The following is a 25,668-nucleotide window of genomic DNA, read 5'->3' on the forward strand; positions in this document are numbered from 1 at the left end:
AAGCGTTTTCGAGCCATTCAGGGTCCTCAAACCCCCCCATCCCTCTGGGAAAAAGCCCCAAAATTTCGATAATTTTAGGGAATTTCAAATATCTATTCTTTCGAGATGGAGTGTTCCGAAACATTCGAGGTCCTAAACCTCCACCCCCCCCCCCCCCCCCTTTTCCACAAAAGTGAAAGCCTTAAAATTTCGAAAAATTGGAGGAAATTGTATTACAATTAATTCATTACGAACTAAAGTGTCCGGGGCATGGTGGAACTTTTACCCAAAGTCGACTTCGCACCCAATTTTGTGGGAGGGGGGGTGGGGGGGGGGGGGAAGTGCAAAACCCCAAAATTACGAAAAATTCAAAAATTTCTTAAATTTAAGTAGCCTATACTTTTTTACTATTTGGAGTGTTTCCGAGCCATTCGGGGTCCTCAAACTACCCTCCCCCCACAAGGAGTCAAATACCCAATAATAAAAAAATTTCCCAAACTTTTGAAAACCTATTATCTTTCGGTTTGGAGTGTTTACGAGCCATTCGGGGTCCTCAACATCACACCTCCCCCTCCCCCCCCCACAGGGGTCAAAACCCCAAAATTTAAAAAATTTCAAATATCATTATTTCGATTTTTATTGTTTCCCAGCCATTCAGGGTCCTCAAATCACCCCTCCCCCTCTGGGGACAAAGCCCCAAAATTTCGATAATTTCAGGAATTTCAAATATTTCTTTCGAGATGGAGTGTTCCAAACCATTCGAGGTCCTGAACATCCACTTTCCGCAAAAGTGAAAGCCCCAAAATTTCGAAATATAAGAATATATATAATTGGATTTTGGTATGTATGACGTCCATAAACTCTTACACCGTTTGACCGATCGTCATGAAAGTTGGCACATCGAAGTGTTTTTATCATGAAGAAGGTTTTTATGCTATCCATTTTTTTTGTAACTCGCCGCTAGATGGCGCTGTAGCGCATTAACTTCTAAACCTTTCAACCGATCGCCATGGGTAAAAAGAAAATCATAGGTCACAGATACACAAACAGTAATTATGTGTCATTTCTTAATGTCCAACACACTAGACATATCGCTATCCATTTTGCTGTATTTCGCGGACAATATATCACCCGGTGTTCAGCCCGGGCAAAGCCGGGTACTGCAGCTAGTGTGTGTATATATATATATATATATATATATATATATATATATATATATATATATATATATATATATATATATATATATATATATATCGTGCCCACTGTTAAAGTCGTAAGACTGTGGGCATGTAACAAATATGTAATTAACTAAAATTGCAACGGTTTATATTGAAAATTATGTAATTCGGTGAATTATTTTTTTTAAATATTTATTTTGCTTCACTTACAAAAAATACAGAGAAGTTGATTCAGTGTTTTAAAAACAAGATCATAGCAATTTTGAAACTAATTTTTTTTAAAAAATATATTAACTAAAATTGCACTTTTTTTTTTTTTTGCTGATTCATTAGCATCTGAAACAGAGTTATATTTAATGATATTTCTTTGTGTATTATACTTTTACGTAATTCATTATTGTACATTCCACGACATATCAAAATCGTTCCTAGTTTACACTCATACCTATGACATTCATTCAAATATTGTGGCAATATGGATGATATGATTAAATGCATTTTGAAAAGTTGTACATTTCATTGGCTGTCTCACATAAAATCAGTCTTTTATTATAGTTCACTTGTTCCCATAAAACTTATAAGGGGTTAAGCTATAGTTGGGCTGGGCGAATTAGCAAAATATGCACACTCTCGATGGAAGTATTTTCACCGCATTCTACAAACATATTAATAAATCGACAGATTCAGTTGGACACATGGTATATAAAAATTGAAAATAGGCATGAAGGTCTCGGAGGCTATTTTAACAGTAACTTTTAAACACTGAAATTGTTTTTATAAATGCATATGAAAAATCTTCTGCCTTAAATTATTTTAGGATCATCGTTTTTAACACGACTTTAAGTGAAAATTCCAGCAGGCAAGGATAATAAAATTTTGTAAGCTCATTTTGTTAACGCTTGTTTTTATATATAGCAGCAATATTAAATTAAGTTAATTCGTTCGCTAGTTAACCCCCCCCCCCCATCTTGGAAAATATTACATCATCAACCTCTCTGTTAAAAAATGATTTAAAAAATACAATCCAGTCACTGAGATTGGCGCACCATCTGTTGTAAGGTTCAATTACCAGCTGCATTCTTAGACTTCAACGTTGGGAAAGCAAACAGTATGTGCTGCCATCTAATTTGTGAATTTTGTACTTTGTACTCATTTGGAGAATGGTTCCAACATTTGTTAACAGGGGCGACACACGTAACGACATCTATCTTCGAAAAGATTCGTAGGGCAAACACCTGTAGGGCGAACGACTTTAGGGCAAATGCCTGTAGGGCAAACAACTGTAGGGCAAACGCCGGCAAGCATTCATTTTCGGATTATTGAAAATTCGCAAACTTTTAGGGCAAACGCCTGTAGGGCAAACGCCTGTAGGCCAAACGACTGTCGAAAAACTTCTTTTAGGGCAAACGCCTTTAGGGCAAATGCCGGAGCTTGGTCCGAATGTGATTATCAAACATTTTGTGCAAACGCCTTTAGGTCAAACGCCTGTAGGGCAAACGCCTGTAGGGCAAACGACTTTAGGACAAACGCCTGTAGGGCAAACGCTTTTAGGGCAAACGCCTGTTTGGAATGAGGAATGCGAGAATATGCTTCGAAAATGCGTTTAGGGCAAACGCCTGTAGGGCAAACGACGCACTCCCATGGGTACTATATTCTATTTTAGTTAGGGATGGGCCGGTCGAATCCTCGAATCCCACAGAATCTCTAGTATTCGAAAGATTCGAAATTCGAGGGAAAAGATTCGGGATTCGAGGAAAAATATTGATGTAAATGTAGTACTTTAAAAACTTAAATGCTTACAATTAACTTAGCCTGTTTACGTTTTCTTTGGAACACATCCTATTGAGGTACAGTAGAACCTCGTTAATACGTGATGGTCAGGACCGAGATAAATACGGATTACCGAATTTCACGGACTAGCGATTAAAAGCTCGAAGGTCTTGTCAAGCTTCTCAGACACCGGCGTGCAGCTAGGTTAAGGCCGTTCACGGTAAGGGCAGGCCGTCTTCGAATTAGTGTCTCGGCTTAAAAAAATACAGCACTGCCTAGCCCAGGGGTCGGCAACCTTTTGAGTCGGAAGAGCCAAAAATTACAATTTACAAAGTTTCAAAGTTTTTAAAGAGCCACAAAAATTTTTTCTTGCCAACAATAAATAGTACTTGCATAAATAAAGTTTTTTGATAAGAAAACGAATCTATTTATTCATAAGAAATATTTATTCATATATAAGTAGTGTTTTTTCACAACAAATTAGATAATATATGGTCTTATTAGATAATAACTTATTATATATGTAAAAAATTAAAACAATCAAACACTTACAGCACTAACGTGTACTTCAATGACAATTAATTGCGCAAACACATTCAATGGGAGCGTTGGCTTTGCATGGTTTTAGAAAGATTGGATAAATTTGGCTTATAACTTGTGGTTTTAAGTTTCAAACACGACTCTAAACTTTCATTTGTTAGTTGGCTTCTTACTTTACATTTAATTATATTCATGCAAGAGAACGCTTGCTCGCACGAATATGTCGATCCGAAGATAGTCAGCACTCCAAATGCCAACTTCTTCACCTCACTGTAGCAATCAGGAAGACTATTCCATGCGTCGAATATAAGTGCCTCAACTCGCGGCATTTCTTTTAAAGCTGTCCTCTTTTGTTGCGTTACGTACATACATTTCTGAACCTCCAACTCTTCCAACTTGCTTTTCAACTATGTAAATTTTCCACTCCACAAAGCTTTACTTTTTAAAGCGAATAATTGCATTTCTAGAGATCCAGTATCAACTACAAATGGCTCAATGTGGATTTCGTTACCATTTGTGTTGAGAGGATTTACTATGAATGCTAGAGTGGTTTTGTTGGTTTTGAATTGTTGAAATCTGTCAGCAAATTCATCTTTAATTTTTTTTATAACTGTGCTGAAGTATTTCGTGTCAACAGTTGCACTGGTTTTATCACGATATTGCTTTAGAAATTTAAAATGAAGTAATTTACAGCTCTGAATATCTTCTGCAAAAATAATTAATTTTTCTTTGAAACTAACCAATTCTTCTACCAAAACATAGGCTGGGTTTCCCTTTCCTTGCAGTTTTAGATTCAGCTCATTTAATTTCACTGTGATATCCACCATAAAGTAAAATTTTTGCAACCATTTGCCATCCTCTAATTAGGGTGATTAATGCCTTTTTCATTGAGGAATGTATTTATTTCATTCAAGCACAAAGCAAAACGTTTCAACACCTTACCTTTGGAAAGCCATCGCACTTTATTGTAAAGAAGGAGGTCGGAATACTGAGTCTCCATTTCGTTTAAGAATTCTTTAAACTGACGATGGTAGAGTGCTTTTGACAAGATGCTGTTAACAATCGTGATTACCAAATTCATGACCTCAACTATTTCGGCCGGAAATGTTTGGGCACAAAGTGCTTCTTGGTGTATTATGCAGTGAAACGTAAGAATTTCGTGGTTTATTTTACTCTGAAGAATCGTTGTTGTCCCTTTATTTTTCCCTGTCATACTTCTGGCTCCATTAGTTGCTATTGAAACGATTTTATTTAAATCAATTTTATTATCTTCGAGGCATTTTTGCACGGGACCTTGGGAAGACATATACCTAACAAAAAGGGCAACTTGTGCCGTGTCTTTTATGTCGCAAGACTCATCTATAGCAAGTGATAAGAAGCCAGTTGAATGTCTTCCACCTGCAAATATGTTACATTTGAAGAAATTTTTGCCTTTCTGTCTTGTACTGTTTTAGCGGATAGTGGCAAATCTTTGATTTTTTTCAAGATTTCTGGTTTGTTTTTGAAATCACGAAACAGTTCTTCAGATGCACGTATGAAGCAATCTTTGACATACTCACAATCTGTGAATAGTTTGCCTTTTTTTGCGATTTCTAGTGATGCCGCGAAGCTTGCCAGATTAACATTACTTGTAGATTGCGTCCAGTTACTTAACATGGAACTTGATTGCTGTTTTTGTTTTTGGAGCTCGTCGACAGCTTTTTTTCGTTCTTCACCGGCTGGATATTTACAAGCAAACTGAGTATGTTTTGTAGTGAATTTGATTTCTTATTGTGTGCGAGTTTTTCGTGGCAAATGAGACAGGTCGGAAGGCCATCTGAGTTGCATATGAAAGCGAACGACTCCGTCCAATCCCGATTGAATTCTCGATGCCCTTCTTCAGTTCTTCTCTTTTTTTTTTGTAGATACCATGCTTGCGGTGAAGCTGTAATAAAGAATTTTTAAAATTATTATTTAGGTATCCAAAACAGCAGATGACAAGGTTTGCAATTATTTACTATTTTAATAAAAACACTTTCGCGGTAATATCAAAAAGTGTACTTAGATTCTTTTTTGACACTTCTTATTGACTTCAAAAAAGGAGTTAGGTATCCTATTTTAAAAAAATATGTATAATATGTATATTAAAAATATAATACTTATTATGTTACCTAGCTTTACTTCGGTTTTTTTATTATTATATATGTACATACATACCCCTGAGAAGATAATTCGCTTCTAACGCTTCTACTTGAAACAACAAGCTATACGTCACAGCCAAAGCACTGGTGAAGACGCCAAACTGTCTTGCGTCGAAACGAATTAAATCCTACATAGAAACATCAGACAACGGCTTCATTCGAGAGCTTCCGACGGACCACAGAACAAGGAGGGAGATATAGAAGTGCGACTGATATGTTGGAAACTGAAAACATGTTTGCGCGTCAAGTGGCGCTATCTGTTGGGTGGGCCCGTAAGTACTAGTAAAACGAAAACCTCGGGCGGATGGATAGCTTTAAATTGATAATTTAACTGCTTGATGACATATTGTTTAGTAAAATATAACAAGCGTGGAAAAAAACAGGCTTACTACTGGTTTGTAATAAAAAAAAAAGTATTTTCTGTATAAATAACCTGGTGATGCAGTATTTCTGGTACGGAACTAAAGAGCCACAGCTTCACATCCAAAGAGCCGCATGTGGCTCGCGAGCCGCAGGTTGCCGACCCCTGGCCTAGCCATTAGTTCACGGTCATTTACAACAGCCGAAGAGAGAAAGATAAGATCGTGCTGACCTTGAACCCCCCCCCCCCCTCCCCCCTCATACAGCTGAATGCCACGTCACTCGCCAGGCGCCTGCTGTGTGTTGGCTGTGTTGGCGGGTGGAAACAAAGGGAGACCGGAAGCAGAAGTCAGGACATCCCCCTCAAGTTTAAAGAGTGACAAATGTGACAGCTGAAAGAGGGGTGACACAAAGGGTCGGTACAAACAGCGTTGCAGAGTTTGGCGCCCACGCGATGGCTTGCAGTGTTTGCCGCCCGAGTGATGTTAATTTTAAGCGCTGACAATTTTTACTTTTTTTTTCTTCTCTTTTAAATCGTCACGGATTATCCGATTCCCGAATTAGCGCATCACACATTAACGAGGTTCTACTGTAGTGTACTTTTAATTCGTTATTATATAAAAAAAATTATGAAGCATGTACTGATTTGGGAAACTTACTTTATATTCATGAACATGGATGCATTGTCGCTACATTGGCATTAAATAAGGCATAAATCACACATGTATTCTCAGAATATGCTAAAAAATAAAATAAAGCACATTTTGGATCTTGACTAAATATGAATCTTTTTTTTTTTTTTAAATAACTTTACCGAGAAATCTGTTAATTAGTAATACAACAATAATGCCGACTTTCATTACAAGTTACGGTCGCACATGTAGTAATAACAATGAAATAATGAATGACAAAAATTAATACATTATACAATTATTATTTTAATCGCAATTCAATTTTAAATATTTTGATACACATTCTATTTATGAATTTTTTTAGGACCAAGTTCGGTTTGTGTAGACTACCAACGTTAAAATATGTATTATCTGAGAATTCCATGATGGCCAACCAATGAATTTGTTAGCCAATCATTTTGAGCAACATAAAAAATAACTAATATTAGTATAAAAAATTTTAATGGGTAAACTAGAGAAAACATCCCGTCACTTTTAACTTCGGGCATATTAATCACTATGCTTTAGTGAGGCTTTATTTTAAAAGACGCACGACAATATTTCTTATGGCCTAAAACCATTGAAGCCAAGATGGCACCTTTCAGTTTCCATTAAATATTTCAGGAAAGCGTTTACCTTCATTTGGGACTTTAAACAAATGTTGAATTTCGTTTTCCGATATCCGTGGATACATGAATCACTGTACTCACAGATAATGCCTGAATGCCTTAAATCCACCAAGTCGGATTCTACAGCAATTGTGAAGTACCAGATTCTTACGTGATCCTACAGTTAACCCAGAAATAAAAATTCTGGAATACTGGAAAACTCACTCTGCGTGTTCACCCAGGCTACATAAACTGTCCAAAAAATATTTGTGTTCACCACCTGCGACAGTCTTCTCTGAACATTTGTTCAGCACTGCAGGAAACATATGTGACCAAAAACGGAATCGTCTTGATCCAGACCGTGTCAAAATCCTTGTTTTTTTAAATAAAAATTTAAAGGGTTAAATAATTCTGCATAATGTTTAATATTTTCTCTTAACTTATAAATTATTTTATAATTAACCCTTGAGAACTGGATTCAGATTCGAGGGGTGGATTGGAGGTACTGTTTGGGATTCGGATTCGAGAAAAATGGGATTCGAACCATCACTAATTTTAGTATTTATTGTGAAGTGCTTTGAGGTCAGAACTATTTTTTTTTTGGTATGACACAGCGCATTAAGTTTGTCCAGCCGGGCATTTAAACATTTGTTATCTATTGGTTTGTTACCTATTGACTAAATATTAATGTCAAATTTACATGTGCTTCATTAATTATTATAAAGTCATAAAATGTTTTATTACTTTTTCAAAGGAAATATGTAAAAGTTATCATGTAACTCATGATCTTCTGCCTGTGACTAACAAAACAAGAATATCTATTATAAATAGGGCCTGGAAAAATTAGCATCTATTTATTACATAATTAGCATTTATGATGTTGAAAATTAGCATCTATTTTCCAGAAATTAGCATCTATTTTTGAGAAATTTGCATAAGATATTAAAGTTACATAACAATACAAGAAGTTGTAATAGTGTTTATACCCATTATGACGAATTTTAACACAAACCAAAATCATTAAACGGTATTTGTAAACAAACGTTTGACCACTAGTAATTTCAGATGGAAACAAACTGACGATTCGAGTTGACCAACTTCAGTACGCTAAACGTGCACCACAAAATGTATGATTTGTCCCTATGTAAAATATTGATCAGAAAAAAAATTTGAAGACTAAAGTGATTATCAACGAATGTAAAAAACCGCGTACTAAAATATTTGTAGTAGTTTTCAGCATTTAAAATATTTTCATTTTTATCTTTGCAAGTTCACTACGATCCCGTCAACGACCTAGATATTTTCTAGGTTGTTGGTTTCCGTGATGCGCTTCCCGGGAAATTTTGTTTTGTTAGGTTAGATACTCTTCATGAACAGGCAACACACGATGCAATGGCGAACGTAGGCGAACGTGATGTGATCTAACAAAACAAAATAACTGCGTCGATAAGTAGTGTGAACATTCTTTTCTAAACAACATTCAACGGTATCTTGAGTAAATCGTAAAGAATAAATTTACAAAATTACTTATTCTATACTATCATGCGTGATATTTGGTTAAGGAATGTTTTATAAATAAAGGTTAGGATTCGGATTTTATTCCTTCAACAAGCCTTGTCAGAAGCTATTGTTTACGGTAATTGTGTTATGGTGGCTATTTTCAAAAAAAAATACTTTGAGGAATGTGTGTTCAAGCCATTTTGTTGCATTCTATAGTGGTTTTTCGCCCGATAATGGCAATTTTACCGCGATTTCGCAAATATAGCATTTATAACAACAATTAGTAAAAAATCGCATCTAACCTCAAAATTCGCAAAAAAATCGCATCTATCGCAAATTGCGAATTTTTCCGGCCCCTAATTATAAAACAGAAACTCAGTAACCAGTGAACTTAGTGTTTATATTTATTGGTTATATTTACAAACCACATTAACACACCTTCCCTGCTGTGAGTGAATTAATAACAATATTTTATGTACTCACCCTCAAGTTCACTTCTGGATTAGCAGTTTAACCGATAACTTAGTCATTTCTTGCCTCTCCCGTTTCTACTATTTTTTTTCTTTTTCTTTTCTATAGTACCATTCTAGGGTACCCAAGAAAACACGAGGGGAAGGGTGTATGTTTATGTGCGGCATGTCTATTGAGATTCCTGGGAGGGTGCGGAAGTAGTTGGTTTTGTCCCAGGTTAAGGGTAAAGCCAACAAAACGAGCATAAACACAGCGAAACTGTATCTTTCAATAATCACCAAGCGTATCCGACATTGATTTCATAACGAAAATAAAAATGAATTTTCATTAAAATGTTAGGTTGATTAGATGTGCGCCACAAACTACACACCTCTCTAGAGAGGTCGAGAAGGTTAAGTGCCGTGACATCGCTCTGTCAACGCTTGCGTGAGCAGGCGAGTAGTGGAATGTTACCAATGGTACACAAGGGTACAGCAGGGGAAGACAAACGGTGGCCAGCTGTGCGGTGAATGCCGCAAAATAATCGACGTGATATAGGGTCTAAGGGATGGTTGCAGACGTACCTGGAGCGGTACTTGGGGTTGGGGACCACCTTCTTGTTGGTCTTGGGAGAGCAGACGGAGCAGGACTCGTCGCTGCAACTGCTGAGCGAGCGTGAGCTGCCCGACAGCGATGCGATGCGCGACGAGCGACGAGCTAGGGGGCGCCCTCCCCTCGGCGGGGACTGCACCTGTGCAGGCGTTCACAATTACGCGAAAACCCTCGCACGAGCGATTCAGTTCTGAATATTAATAACTAATGTTTAAATAACTATGTTAATAGTTAACAATTATATTAATACTTGGTTTTAAAAGGATTTGCTCTGCTTAATATGTTGATCAGGTAACTATAAAATGACCTAACAGTAGTTTAACAGTTTCCTGCGACCATGACACCCGGCCTCGGCAGTCTCTTGAATTGAAATTGAAAACTGATGAGATATTTTCTGTATCGAGGTTCAAATTCGCAATAGATTTAATAATAACGCAAGCTATCATGGTAACGGAAAACGAAACTTCCTTACTCTACTGTCCAACCCTGTGGCCCCCTGAGCAGCTTGAGACGCCATCAGATAAAGCGAGATGGTTGAGAACGAAAACAAGACATGGGGACCAAATTAGAACAATCACAATCACCTCCTTAAGTACTCACTAATTAATGAGATGGAAACATACAACAACATAAGTGAAGGATCAAAAAAAAAAAAACAAATAGTAAAATAAAGTATAAATGTAGGTACTACTAATCAAAGACCAATAAGTAGGAAACTAAAGCTTATAAAACAGAAAAAAAAAGTTAAGGGTTTTACACTGCACATTCAAGCAGAGGGCTAATACAAACAAGATTAAAATGATTTAATCCAGCATTCTATGATTTGGCACATTCCGTAATACAGCACACCAATCAAGTCTCACACGTTCGTTCTTGTTTTTTTCCAGGTGGATAACAGCTATTAAATGTGGCAGCACTGCCCGCGTTGTTAGTTTGCTCCATTTACCGTTACTGTCGGATTTCATTTCAGTACAGTTTTTTCCTGTTTTCTAGCAGGTTAAAATTCACATTTGGTATTCCCTTTGGAACTGAATTGATGTTCCGATAATCAGGCAAAATTGCTAACCCAGCACGGCGGAGGTCCCAAACGTGCCAAATCAAAGACATTTCATGGTACTAGCATACAGACTCAGTGCTCGTATTCAGGGCCGCAACTGGGGAGAGGGGGGGGGGCAAGCGGGGCATACACCCCTGGCGCAAAGCTGTGGCGCCGAAATCTCTTGCTTTGTAATTCCTAATACAACTGGTAACTGGTAAAAAGTTTTTTTTAACTTGCATGCCAGGAATGTCTAATCTGATTTACAATATATATTGTCTCAACATATTTAATGAACAAGTCTAGTGATTATACGGACTACTTTTATGGACATGGCGGGTTCATGCATGGAAGGTACAGTAGCACAGAAACTGTTACACGTAGGTATGGAAAATGCTTTAAATAGCACTATTTTTCCATAGGAGGGCCCCCGGACCCCCCCCCCACACACACTTTATTGGTGTGGTGTGTGCAAAAAAAGAGGGGGGGGGGGGGGGGGGGAGTGGCGCATGAATCCATTCGTGCCCGGGTGCCAGAGACTCTAGTTGCGGCCTGGGCAGTTCGGCCGCAGACGACGACGGCTCACCTTCTGGGCCTGCGGCTGGGGCGTGTGCGGCCTGCGTTCGCGCTCCCTCTCCCGGGCACGCTCCCTGGAGCGCGGGCGGGGCGCGGCCACGGGGGAGCGCGCGCGCGAGCGGCTCCTGCGCGGCGGGCGGCTGCGCGAGCGCGAGCGTGACCGGCGGTAGCTGGAACGGGAGCCGACCGGGGATGAAGCTCCTCCTCCGCCGTACAGTTCCTTGAAGCCACTGTGCCGCCACCTGGCCAATACAGCAGCGCTGCGTGCCAGAGGGCTCCGTGACAGCGACGCCACCTCTACGTCTCCGCATCACATCACATCACATCACATCACCACATATCTCCACACATTACACACTGAGCAACCTGGCCTGAGGCGCACATTCACAAGCACCCTTCACACTGACACTTTTGAATTTGGAACATTCATTACAGTTCTGGTAATACAATTGAGGAACAGAGGCATTTAGCAACTAAATCAGAAACGCGTTCCTGTAATAAACACAACTGTGAAGCCACACTGAATCATTTCTGCACAGGAACAGAGGCATTTAGCAACTACATCAGAAACGCGTTCCTGTAATAAACACAACTGTGAAGCCACACTGAATCATTTCTGCACAGGAACAGAGGCATTTAGCAACTACATCAGAAACACGTTCTCTGTGATAAACACAACTGTGAAGCCACACTGAATCATTACTGCTCTGGAACAGAGGCATTCAGCAACTAAATCAGAAACGCGTTCCTGTGATAAAAACAACTGTGAAGCCATACACTGAATCAATACTGCTCAGGAACAGAGGCATTTAGCAACTACATCAGAAACCCGTTCCTGTAATAAAAACAACTGTGATGCCACACTGAATCCGCTACTACTCAATACTGCAAACAAATCTCAAACATGTCTAACAGCTTGTGTGCACTGTGCAAGCAGTTAACAACATGCAGTGTCCACTACACAGCTGATGGGTGAAACCAGAATATCATTTAACAAGAAAGGGGAATGGGGTGGAGAATCATCTTCAAAACAAACAGATTTTTCATATGCCTCAAAACAACTAACAATAATAATGACACAGTGAAAGTTATTTTTTTCTACATGTTATGAATGTATTAGAGCTTAAAGTCTCACTAACATTGAGATCATTAGAGATGAAATGAGAATAGAGCATTGACAATGCCTGGGTGTGAGAGCTGGAGTACCATGAGAAAACCCAGTGGCACATGGTAACATCTTCCACTATTAGCAATGATATCACAATTTTTTTGTGATAAAATCAAGTGACTTTTTAAAAACAAAATGTGCTTAATATATTTACCATTAGTCTGAAACCAAATAGAAAACAAAATTAATTTGGCTTACATATTTTAAACACACTCCACAGTTATAAAAATTATTTTTTTTCTCTCTGTATAACAAAATGGAAATTAAAAAAAAAATACCAGTTGATAGTTATGGCATTAGCACGGACTCTTGGACACCTGAAATTAATATTACATCACATAGTACTGAGTGTGTTCGGTTACAGAGTGGTACCGAACAATTTTGGTGACGCAGTGGCAAGTCCAGCTTACATTTAAGACACAGTGGGTTAGATCCTGGTCACCTGCACTGAGGAGTGGTTTCCCACACCAAATCCAGGCGAGTGCTGGCGGAGCTCTTTGACAAATACATATGTTATCCCATTCCGTACCCATGCATTGGCAACAAGCTGTTATAGCCAGCTGGAATGACATTTATGAAAATGGCGCCGGCCTCTCGTGTCGTGAATGCAGCGAGCAGTGGCGTAGCCAGGATTTGTGTATGGGGGGTGTTAAGAAGCATGCTGCCCCCCCCCCCCCCCCGTATTAAAGCAGGGGGTCCGAGCTTCCTCCCCCGGGAAAATCTGGATTTTAAGGTGTAAAATAGTGCTATTTTAGCAGTTTTCAGTACTTAAATTTAAATATTGTAATGGTAAAAATTTTATTAATTTTAATAAGAAATTTGTTTGCGTGATGAATAAGAAATTAATTAAAGATTTGGTGCTAAGGGTGAAGCAAGGGGGGGTTTGAACCCCTAAAACCCCGTCCTGGCTACGCCCCTGGCAGCGAGCACCGTCACACAAACACACACACACACACCTGTTGGGATCCTTCTCTTCCGCCTCCAGCAGCTTCTTGTTCCAGTAGCTGCTCTGCGTGGGGCCGTCGCGACGGGCCTTCTTCATCACGTTGTCCAGCTCCCGCCTCTTGGGGGACACCGCTGCCGACACACACACCACCGCGTGCATCACGGCACGAGTCTCGCGTATATCACAGCCACGGGCCACTTTTACAAGTACTACATGCGCAGTAGTGTCTCCATCACCCAACTGAATGTGGACCACAGCAACCTCGGATGAGCAAAATCTCTTACAACACGGATGTGATAAGGAAATCTTCTCAATTTTCAGTTGGCCTAGTGGTATCAGCTTTTCTTCCTTGTAGAGAATCTTTCACGTCAACTCCATGATTTGCCCAACCAGAAAATGTCGTTTTTGAGGTTAATTTTCTTTAGACTTTAAACAACAGTTCATAGACCATTAACTAGGTCCTCAAGCAAATGATTCAAGAGTCTTAGCTGGTAATGACGCTTTAGGTCAGCTCTGACAAAACGGAATCTCGGTCGATATGAATAGTTATTTCACAATTCGAAACATTTTGAAACTAAAAGTAAAATACAAATGAGTATATTATTTTGAAATAAAAAGGCACATTCTAATTGCATGTCAATTTATTTCTAAGTGTTGTTCGGATGCACAAAATTTTTTTTTTCAAATGGTTGCCATTTATAATGCAAGAAGTGACCCCAAAAATGTGGCATTTGGCTGAAGCATCAAGGGCAGTGATTGCTGTGGACTGATTCTTGTCTTTTGCACACGACGATGATGTTCATGACTTCGTTATTTAAAATTTGGCGCATAATTTGAGGTCTAAGTTCATTTTTTACAAATTGTTTTCCAAAAACACATTTTTGTTGAAACCATCCAATCGAAAGAAGTAACTGGGTATAGAACAAATTTAGATGCATTAGTAATGAAATACCAACACTGCATGGAAATTCGGACATACATACAAGATTTTACAGGTTTCCCACACTGTTACTCTAAGCAATTTTCCTGAGTGTTCCCTATCTTCCTGTACAATCAAACTTTTTTTTCCCTGTCTCATCAATCTTTCCATATAATTTATTTAAATCAAATACTTACTGAAAAAATTCCAATCACATATATTACATTAAATTGATTACAAAATATTTTCCGACAGAGTTCACAGTTAGCACTATTTCAATTTCCATTAAAGCTATACAACAATCACTGCTAATCTGTAGTACAAAATCACTACATTTGGAAGAAAATAAAAAAATAAAAAATTGAACTAAATATTGATTGTGACACGTTGAATGACCGATCGTGCTTCAAAACATTAAACTAATACAAGTTGATTTATTGGTAGTTTCTCTTACATTTAATAATATTCAAAACACATGCGTTTATAACTGCGTATAATATTTTGTCAATTTCCCTGTTTTTTCGAGGTTTTTTTAAGACATCTTTCGAATTCACTAGATTTAAAAAAAAATTCCCAGTCGGCAGAAACCCTGTTTCGTAACCTCGGATACATACAGCCACTGCATCTTCCGTGCCAAACGGTCGTGACAGAGCTACTTCGCCAAACACGGCAGTCCTACGAACGGGGCAGGGACAGTTACCTGCGCGGCTACACCATGGCAACACCAACTACACCATGACAAACGGTGCAAAAACTGCAATGGCGCTTCAGTTAATCAAAGAATTTATATTTAGAATACAAATTTTAAGGCATGTACGCCCGGCCTCTGCGAAACATGTCTGTTATATTATACAGAGTTAGTTGAGTTGTACTAATCTACCTTCTTCTCTAGTTTTAAGCTGCTGCCTGGTTACCAAAAACCGAGAACCGGACAAAAATGCAAAGCGGACCACGGGTCCGACAGGCGAACTGACAGCCGGCGCCTCGCCACTCACCCCGAGAGCGGCTGGCACGGCCGGCGCCGCTGTACGAGTCCATGCGCAGGCGTGACGACAGCCCGGGCTGAGAGCTGCGGCGACGCGCGTCCCACGACGACATGGCTCCGCCTGGAACACCCGCGCGCGTCAGCCGGCGCGCCACCGGGCCCCAGCCCTCCTCGTGCCAAGGTGCCGCCATCAGCCCAGCCCGCCTCGACTCCCGACCCGACGGACGGTGGGTCCCAGCCCCCCCACCGCCCCGTAGCAGGACCTGGTTCTCGTTACTTCCTAGGCTTCCAGCATGCACGCGTGTACTATATTTACAGGGTTCCCACGCAAGTTCCCAGAGTTTTCCCTGTCCAACCAAAGCCTCTGTGTATAGCTAAAAGCTCTAACGCTCTTCCTGGTTGCGTATGCGGCGTATCCGCATCCATGCCCATGGGGGCCCCAGCCTGGACGTCCTTATAGGATATGAAGGCTGGGTTATCAAAAATGGAGGAGAGATCCTCAAAAATTGTCCAACCAAACATTTTTTTCCCTTTGTCGTTAATCAATTTTGCAAGAAGACATAAACATGACCACATGCAACATACAAAAGTGACCATAAAATCATTTTCCTCATACACTGTTTGCACCGTTATTTCCATAAATGTTATACAACCAATGCTGCTTCTGTAACAAAAAAAAACCATATTTGATAAAAACTTTGAAATTATACATTTCGGAATGTGGCCAGGTGAATGACTATCGACACTTGATCAAACTTCAAATTATTAATCAAAAGACATGTTGATTCATTAGTAGTAGTACTTACATTTTACTAATGTTAACAGATGGTATTTGTGATTAAAAGACAGATGGTTTTCATAACACTTGTATTTAAAAAAAAATATTAATTAAGCTGGTAATTAACATTTGCTCAATCTCCACGTGTTTTCAGGTTTTTAAGAGACCTTATCAATTTCCAGTGTGTTCATCTACTACTCGTAAAAGCCGGCAGCCTAGTCAGCCACGTGAAATGATAACATCGACACTAACGCATCACAGCGAATGACTACAGGTGATGGATTCCAAGCCAAAGGGATGTGAGTTCATCGTCTGGCTGTGACTAGCAAAGTGATTAGACAGTGGTGTGGGTTAGTGCTGCTCAAACAAATGACTAACTGCTAAGACACCACGATCAACTAACGTTGTGCAGAGTCAGTGAAGACTTGTATAGAAATTATAGTGCATAAGTAAGAGTTAAATTATTTACTGATGTGATGTTTTATTTTCCCTGATCCCACACATCGGTAAGAATAAACTGCAAACATTTTAAGAACTTTTTCCAGTACAGTAACATGAATACTAACCACACAAGTCACAAAAATTACAACATTAAATAAGCACTGCTCCACAATTATGCCTTCAGATGTATACGGAATGCAACAGCAAGATATCACACGTAAAACAAAATAGCTAGTGCTTAGATATTAAGAAAAAATTTTCTCTCAAATTGGAGGAATTTCAGCCCCTCTATAACATTAAATTCATAAACTAGTGATGGAATTTTTTTAACCTACTTTTTCCCCCTTAGCTCTAGAAATTGGTATGTACCAGAATAAACTCATACTATAAATGAAAACGCACACCCACACACAAATAATTCCTTCACTTAGCTCTCATAAGAAGTTAAACAGAGTACATTCAAGCCTAACTCTCAATACAAATGACTGAGGCATTTCTCATTATTTTGTCAACACTGGGACAACTCACCCAAATATCAAACATGCATAAAAATATTTACTTGCCAATGATGCCTATTAAGGCTTTGCAAACACTGACATTGCAGCAATGTGACAGGGTCTAAAATAACATGTAAAAGTTTTTGCTGCTTACATTTTGTATTATAAAATAAAAATAATGCTATGAATCTCTTAATCTGCCATAAAACATTTTGGGTGTATAGTAAAATAAGTGGTGTTTTTTTAACAAGATGTAATCACTTAGAGTCATCACAATGGCAGCAGATACTTTAAATATTATATTTATTCCTCTATTTATGTTTTACATCTCGTTGACCATTAGAGACTGTTCGGAATGACACGGTTCCTGGAAACTGGCAAGAAATCAACCATGTCCTACAGCAAGATACCATCCTATCCTTTACCTCAAGTGATTCATGGAAAAACTAAAGAAAACCCGATTACTGTACTGGGATTCGAACCCATGCGCATTTCCAATATTTTACCATTACACAATCTTGCTCTGTCATTTCTATTAAAGTTACATTCAATTACAATATGTGTATATATTTCTCCAAGTACTTTATAATTCTTATGTGTTTCACTTTACTACCTCCACCTACATAATTCACTTGTATTCATGTACGATAACACCAAACTATTACGAACACATTCAATACTACATATTAAGCTAATTTGCAATGTGGTTCTGTTTATAAAAGAATAATTTCAACAACCAAATTTAAGGGGAATTAGGATACAACTTGGATTTTTAAAAATATTGCTACAGCTTGCAAAGGTAGCTTCTGTACTAGATGTTTTGGTTATACAAGGCAAAAACCCTATTTTTGGGTACTTTTTTAAGTAAACATTTGTGAATGATATATAGTCATAGTTATCCCTGTGAAATATTCAGTTATTCTCTCGTGGCGGTTACAACTGAATGCTTGATAAAGACTAAAACAAGGCATAGCCATTGTATTAATAATAGGAAAGGTGAAGCTAGAACTGATACTTCTTCCCCGCAAGTTATGTACACCTAAAGTGCTAACAATTTATGATTAATGTACGTATACACAATACTTGTAATCTCTAGTCCTTCAAATGACATTTTAGATAGAGCTGCAAGCAATTAATATTACCACAAACAAAAAAAACCAAGAGCATTCAAGCAGTTTGATGGAATGAATGTAGAATGAAGTTTACTTCTGGTTTCCAAATTTTGAAACATACATATAAATAGATCCATCCTGACCACACTCATCAGATCCTGACATGCACTATTGCGAGGCGAATGTGGGGTATTGGCGGCACATTAACAAACTACGAGTAACGGAAGGACACACATGACCAGACAGCACAGAAGAAACATTCTAAGTAAACGATACGAACAACTGGGAGGCACAAACACAAGGACACATTACTAACGAGTGCAAGATACATACAGATGATTCCATGTCTCAATTCACTGTAGACCATCAAAATAAAAATTAAATTTAAATTATGAGCCCTAAATCAATCAGATTACAACTGTAAATATATATTGCATATACTACAAACCTGCAGGTCACAGATGTTAAATACAACAATGCTAAATACCAAATATACATGTCTTGCCAAGAACCAGAAATAACGGAAGCCTTAGATGAAGTAAGCTATAACCTTAAATGTTTGTATGTTTCACAACCAGAAGCACACAGGTTACCCAAACACACAAACCAGAGGCCCACCTGTTACCAAGGTGGATAGGCTAGAGAGGCCAGCCCGTTAACGAAGTCCTCAGGTCGTCGAGGTACGCAGAAATTGTGGCTTCCAAGTCGTCAAGGCCGACAGCATCACGCTATCGAGCTGCACGGAAACATTCGCAACCACGGCGCCCGCGCGTTACCGAGGCCCGTAGGCTACCGTTACCGAAGCCAGTATAATATTGTCCAGCACAGAGCGAACCGAGGCCCAGGAGTGCGTTCACTCCGAGCATTCGTGTTACCGGCACCGCAAAGCTGCAGTGGTCTACGGTTGTAATCAAACCACTAACCGCCCGCATGTCTTAAGGAAAAGCCTCATGCACTCAACAAGGTCAGCACTTTACCAGCATCCGAGAGTTGTATGAGCAAAGCAGGTAACCAACTCCCAAAGGGTTCAATGAAAGCTACACATTACTTACTCTAATAGGTTCAACGCGGTCAATGCAGTAACATCACTAATGGATTCAACGAGGCCCAAAGTGTTGCTAACACTCACGTGTTCTACGAGGCCTGGGCATTACCGACATCCTCAAGTTAACATGGCCCACACGTTACCAACAGATGAGTTTGAGGGCAGCACGTTACCGAAAGCCATGGATTCAACGCGTTACCGATATCCATGGGCAGCGAGTTACCGACACACAGGTACGAGACTCGTTACCGACAACCGTGGGTGCAACGAAGACAGCATGTTGCAGACAACCACGGGTTCAACGAAGCCCGCGCGTTACCGACGTCCGTAGTTTCAACGAGGCCAGCGCGTTACCCTCTTCCATAGTTTCAACGAGGCCAGCACGTTACTGACACCCATGGGTTCGAAGCCGCCACGTTACCGACATTCATGCGTTCGACACCAATGGGTTACAAGCCAGCGCGATACAGAAACCCACAGGTTTAACAAGGTCAGTGCGTTACCGACGAAACCAACGCGAAACCGACACACGGGTTAAATGATGCTGCTGCGTAATCGAAAAAACATGAGCAAAACAATGCCAGGGCATAATAGAAACACACATGTAAAACTATGCAAGTGTATTACTTACATCCATGGGTTGAACAAGTCAGCCTAATAATATCTACAGGTTAAAAAAAATTAATTTGTTACCAACAACTTAGTTTAACGAGCTAGCACGTTAATGTGGTTGGTGGTCAGAATGTGGTTAACATAGTCAGTACATTACTGACACACATATTCATGCAAAGTTCTAAACATTACTCAATTCAAAGGGAAAACTGTGGTCCAAACATTGCAAAACCTGTAAAATACTATGGTCCAAAATTAAAGAAATATGTACTATAATTATAAAATAACCAAACTTAATGACATAATTTTAAACACTGCACAGCTTAAGTGATATAGTGATTAAAACGTTACTCATGATAATGTGATCTATAAAATGAAACTGTCAGTTTCGTAAAGAGTACCTCAAAGTCTAAACTGATGTTCATTGGGCAACTGTAAGACAAAATAGGCAGTGTGGTGTTTACATCTCTACATTGCTTTGATATTATGTGTCCATGTGTTTTAGACACATTTAGGTGCCAACCTCACATGCCACAATGTCACATGTTGAAGTTAAGTCATAATTATTATTAAAACCTTCCACATCACTTTATACCAAACCATATGTATTCAGTACTGAGTAACGGGTGCGACATCTAGTAATGAGTAACGAAACATTACACACGGCTGGATTTCGTTACTCTCATTTTTCGTATGTTTTATGCATGCGCGCGCATATTCGATGAATTTACGTTACAAAGAACGATGTTTGTTTATTAAGTAAAGTATAATTTGGAAATTCGTAGTCCAAGTTTTTTACTGTTTATAAGAAAGTATTTTTACAAATTAGAAATATGTATGTTTTTGTTTTTATTATCGCGTATTTTCAAGTTTTTTTGTTTTATCTTAAAAGAGATAATATAATAAAACCGCTCTAATAGAGATTTAATTGTTTCTTGGTTAACAAAACCTGTTAATTATCAAATATTGTTAATTGTTTATATTCTATTTTTTATTATTATTTACGCGACGTCATACTGTACGCGTACGCAATACGACTCGATTCGTTGCTGCAACATAACATAACATGTTATGCTGTATCAGAAGTAACGTAACAATACGATAGTAACGAGTACTAATTGTTATAGTAACAAATACATACGGGCACACTTTTTTTCGTTACTTTTATACCTCTACTTTATACTTTTGCAAAACATTCTAAACTCTTTTAATGATCCCTGCACAGTTATTTCTGATTATAATAAAATAACTACAAAACTCCTTCTACTGACTCTGTTTTGTTTCTTTAGGTTTCCCATTGCACATTATGCACAGAGGCTGAATGAGATTACAGTGGGCTCCAAACCACTTGGGTGCTCATGAATGAAAGTCACGACAGGGCGCTGGAACAGAACACACGACCCTTGCGACATAAGCTTGACGCATTAGCAATGAAGACCACCGAGGGCCTTTATTGTTACTGTTCAAATGTGCACAAATATTACTTCTGTTATATTAGCCTGTAATACTCTAGAATAAAAAAAATATAAAATTATCTATGAAAAAAGTTAAAGAGCTCAGCAATTAAAAAAAAAATTACTTAGTTTTGGGGGATTTTATTACACAATAATTTCAAATTCATGTAAAAAATTTATATTAGCATTTAAATAATTTTAGCATTTATGGGATTTTCCCAAAGTAAGTTTTAGTAATTTTCTCTAAAATCGTAATTTTAAATCTGGAGGGAAAAAAAAGCATAGCATAGAAAAAAGCATTTGTGTAACGTAAGTGTTAATAGTTAAGCTTAAAATATATTGAAATATTTTTTGTAGTTTTGGTATATTAATAAGTATATATTATATTACTAATGTCATCAGGCTACCATATTATATTCTGGATTTAAAAAAAATTAAATTATAATTGTGGGCATTTGACTGTCCGTAACCAGCACGCAAGACGAGGGGGCGCGTAAAAGACAAGTAATGAATGTGAGGACCACAGTTGGGGAAACTGACTACGCCAAACAACCGCATCCGACACGCAAAACGACTTGTGGCACATCTCGCACGACAACTGCCGCGCCACGAAAAATTGCAGTTGTGAAACGCCAAGCCACGCCGCGCCGCATACGCCCGGTTCTCATCGAGAGCAGAGGACCGCAACACGACTCCACAAGCCAGAGAGGGCGCGCGCGCACGCACATCTGGTCGTGACCACGCACTGTTGCTCGCGCTCACGACCGCCACGCCCGACAGAGAACCATGTTTGCCAGCTGTGTCTTCAGTGCTGCACCAGAAGCGTTGGTCAGCATTCGGCCAGGGTGCTTCCACCCCAGCGGCAATCACGGCTTAAAACCATGGACAACTTTTGACAAGTTGTGTGGACAGATGAATTTTCTCACAACGCGTGCAAAAGCTAGTACTAGTTGGTAATTGGGCTGCTCGTTCTGCTTCCGTCAGTGACGTGCTAACGACCAAGCAGATTACGTTAAAAGTTTAGACTTAAGAGGCCACTCCAGTGTTTCAGGGGCACTACGCAACCCGTGTTAACCTCATAAGATTCAATGTTATTTTCATTTTGCTTATAACTAATTAACTAATATAGAGTTTTAAATGATGCTTGCTTGATATGTAAGACAACGATGCTCTTATTAAAGCCCCTTTGTTCAAAAACGTGCATAAATTATGGTTTTATACTAATCTTTACTCAAATGTATAAATGTATTGACTAGGTTTGAACCATAATTTATGCACGTTTTTGAAGAAAGGGGCTTTGATAAGAGCATCGTTTTATTACATATCAAGCAAGCATCATTTCGAAATCTATATTAGATAATAAGTTATAAGCAAAATGAAAATAGCATTGAATCTTATGAGGTTAATGCGGGTTGCGTAGTGCCCCTGAAACACTGGAGTGGCCTCTTAACTATGCTCAGAACCAATTCAAAGTTCAGAAACTGCTGAATGAGAGCAGCTTTGGTAATATGTACCGTATAATAACTTCAGTGTTGTGCCAGTTTCACACAATCCAATAGATTTAACACTTTCCAATCCTCCAATTCATGTGTCCAACAACTAGGTTATACTCTATTCTATAAAAAGGTGCACTTTTTGACAAATTCATTTAAGGCATACACACATCATGCCACAAAAATCGTAACTTGAAATACCAAAAAGTACTTTGTTTTAGCTAGCCAACCATTTTCCAAACGATGGAAGAATATTCAGCTGTGAAACTAACTGTTAAAGTTAACTATCCAAAAAAGTGCACTAGTTTGTGATATGAACTATACGTACTATATTTCATTGCTAGTTTTTATATATGCACTGAGTGGTCTTTCTTAAGTGAATGGTAAGAAATGAAATGGATTTCTTTGGGCCAGAAACATGAGGCACATGATGTGTACTTCCATTCGTAGACAAAAATTGCAGCACAACATTCTTCTCTGAGCGAGGCGATTAAATCAGGCAGCAAAATACTGAATATTGTGACATAATAAAAAAAATCTAACACAGATTCATACAGCACTAGACTAGAGCATTATGTATCAATTTAAAAAGAATATTTGGCTGCCAAGGTCTGAATGTTCCTTCCTGCGTGTCAAAAAACGTCTTTACTTATAACAAGATGAGTGTAGGTTTACACATTCCGTGTTCCTGGTACGATCCAGCCTTGCACGGCTCTGCTCGGAAGCAGTCACAGTTGGATGATGCTCTGTGAGTGTTGTCTAGAAATGGAAGTACACGTCACCTGCCTCACGGAACTAGCCCAACTATCTCCATCACATTTCTTACACATTACAGGGGCGTTTTTGCTACAAATTAAATTACAAAGTACTTTACAATTAAATTGGAAAGAAGATTGAGGTTTTCATTTAAAAATCATATTAATTTCTCTGTACATAACTGTGCTGTGAACAGTAGTTACATGTAAAAATTGTCTCTTTACACACTATATTTTACTACCACTTCTTTTTGAGTCTATGACAGTTGCAGAGATTATCTACTTTAGAAAGACCACTTAGTATACGTATTACATATATTAAAGCAGACCAGAGTCTACTTTGGTAAAAACATTCATGTATTTTTAAAAAGCGTTCCAAAGTAAGCTAACACAAACTTGATACTAATTTTTAAAGTAATGATAAAAAAATAAGCTAATTTTTAAAACAAGCACTCAAAAGTCCTCAAAAACTGGTTTTTAAAGATATTAACTACAGATCACCATTAGTCAACTTGTGACAATATGACTTCTATAATACAGTAGTGTCCCGCTAAACCAGACTAGATGGAACTGAAGCCTGTCCAGATCACTAAAAGGCTGAAGTAAATGGAATTTTCTTTACAATGCATGTTATACAAGTTTTAGATTGATAAAGGTATAAAAATTAATCTTTCCCCTTCAACAATACCACTTTTCCTACAACTTAATTTTAGTTTTAATATTACTACACATGTAGACCTAAGTTACCTATGAAATCTGTTTTTTCTAATCCCGCCCGAATTACCGGATGTATGGACGAGCGAGATCTAGATTGACAGGACACTACTGTAATGGAAAGCAGTTGTTAGATCTGCAATACCTACATAACAGAAAATTGTAGATTACAGAAGTAAACAATCAACTGCAATTAACATTATCAAGCCCTTTCACATAAGCTGGTGTAGTCGTATGACGAGCTGTGCTATCTAGGTGCCTCTGCAACAGAGGCAAACGATCACCAGTACTCATTGCTAGCAGCGCACGATTGCAGCAGAATGCAACGAAAGCAATGATGCATCATCCTTGCTTTGGTGTTACTTGAATAGCTTAGAAGTTGCAATAGTGCTCCAGAGGACAATGCCACAGCTATCATTTAAATTGGTAGAGAGCTCTTAGGCACATAAATTAAAGCAACTAATTAAAAAAAAAAATCAACAGCATCGGAACAGTTACGTTAGAAATTATTGCCCGCATAAATTGTTTTGAAAAAATAAAATTTTGATGAATACCAAAACTATGATGGAATTACAATATTGACGGTAATAAAGTAAATCAGAAGTTTTATTTATGTTCCATCATCATCTCAATTGAAATACAAATTCTCAGTAACCCAATACTGACAACACCTTTCCTTTCATTAAGCCTCAGCACAGACGCAAGTCCAAAAATGCTCTCTTCAAAGTTTATTATAGAGACTGGTCATTTAGTTTCCTCGCACCTTCAAACTGCTCGAGTGAAAATAAGCGAAGCAAGGCTAACTGCAAGGCTTCGTTAAGCAATAGCCCAATTACTGGTTCTCCACAGCACGCCTGAATATTGTTCATGTGAAGGGGCCCTTACATTCCCAAAAACAATTTCTAAATCAAATACAGTCAATAAATCAATCCTTAACCGTTTCTTCGTCACTATAAATGAGCTTGAGCCTCCTATGGCATCTGGAATTTTATTGTGGAGGAGATCCACTGATCACAAAATTTGTTCTTTGAATTTACTTACATGTGAAATTACATTACCTATGAAATGGTCAAACCTACAAAACAGTTGAGTAGGATGGTCTATATTGTGGGCGTACAAGGAAAACCCACTAAGTCCAGTTAGATAAAAAAAAATGAGATATTCATATGACAAAGTCCAGTTTTATGTGTTTCATGACAAGTATATTATATGACAAGTATATTATGTTAGATTAAACATGTTTCAGTACTGTATGTATTTTAAAATATTTTACAAACCCATATGAA

General features: G+C 38.4%; 1 protein-coding gene across 5 annotated transcripts in view; it reads right to left on the reverse strand.

Moving 5' to 3' along the window:
* Window positions 1-25,668, reverse strand: part of LOC134537507 (serine/arginine repetitive matrix protein 2) — a 43,391-nt gene that overhangs the window by 11,152 nt on the left and 6,571 nt on the right. Inside the window, exons 2-6 of one of the 5 annotated variants that reach the window (XM_063378013.1) lie at window positions 18,928-19,901; window positions 15,492-15,602; window positions 13,588-13,708; window positions 11,474-11,723; window positions 9,824-9,990 (exon numbers count right to left, since the gene is read on the reverse strand). In XM_063378013.1, coding sequence (XP_063234083.1) covers window positions 9,824-9,990; window positions 11,474-11,723; window positions 13,588-13,708; window positions 15,492-15,594 — 641 coding nt within the window. In that variant the 5' untranslated portion in view covers window positions 15,595-15,602; window positions 18,928-19,901. The other 4 variants (XM_063378012.1, XM_063378014.1, XM_063378011.1 and 1 more) reach the window with 4 other exon arrangements.

The sequence above is a fragment of the Bacillus rossius genome, chromosome 12, assembly GCF_032445375.1.
Source record: "Bacillus rossius redtenbacheri isolate Brsri chromosome 12, Brsri_v3, whole genome shotgun sequence".
Taxonomy (NCBI): Eukaryota; Metazoa; Arthropoda; class Insecta; order Phasmatodea; family Bacillidae; genus Bacillus; species Bacillus rossius.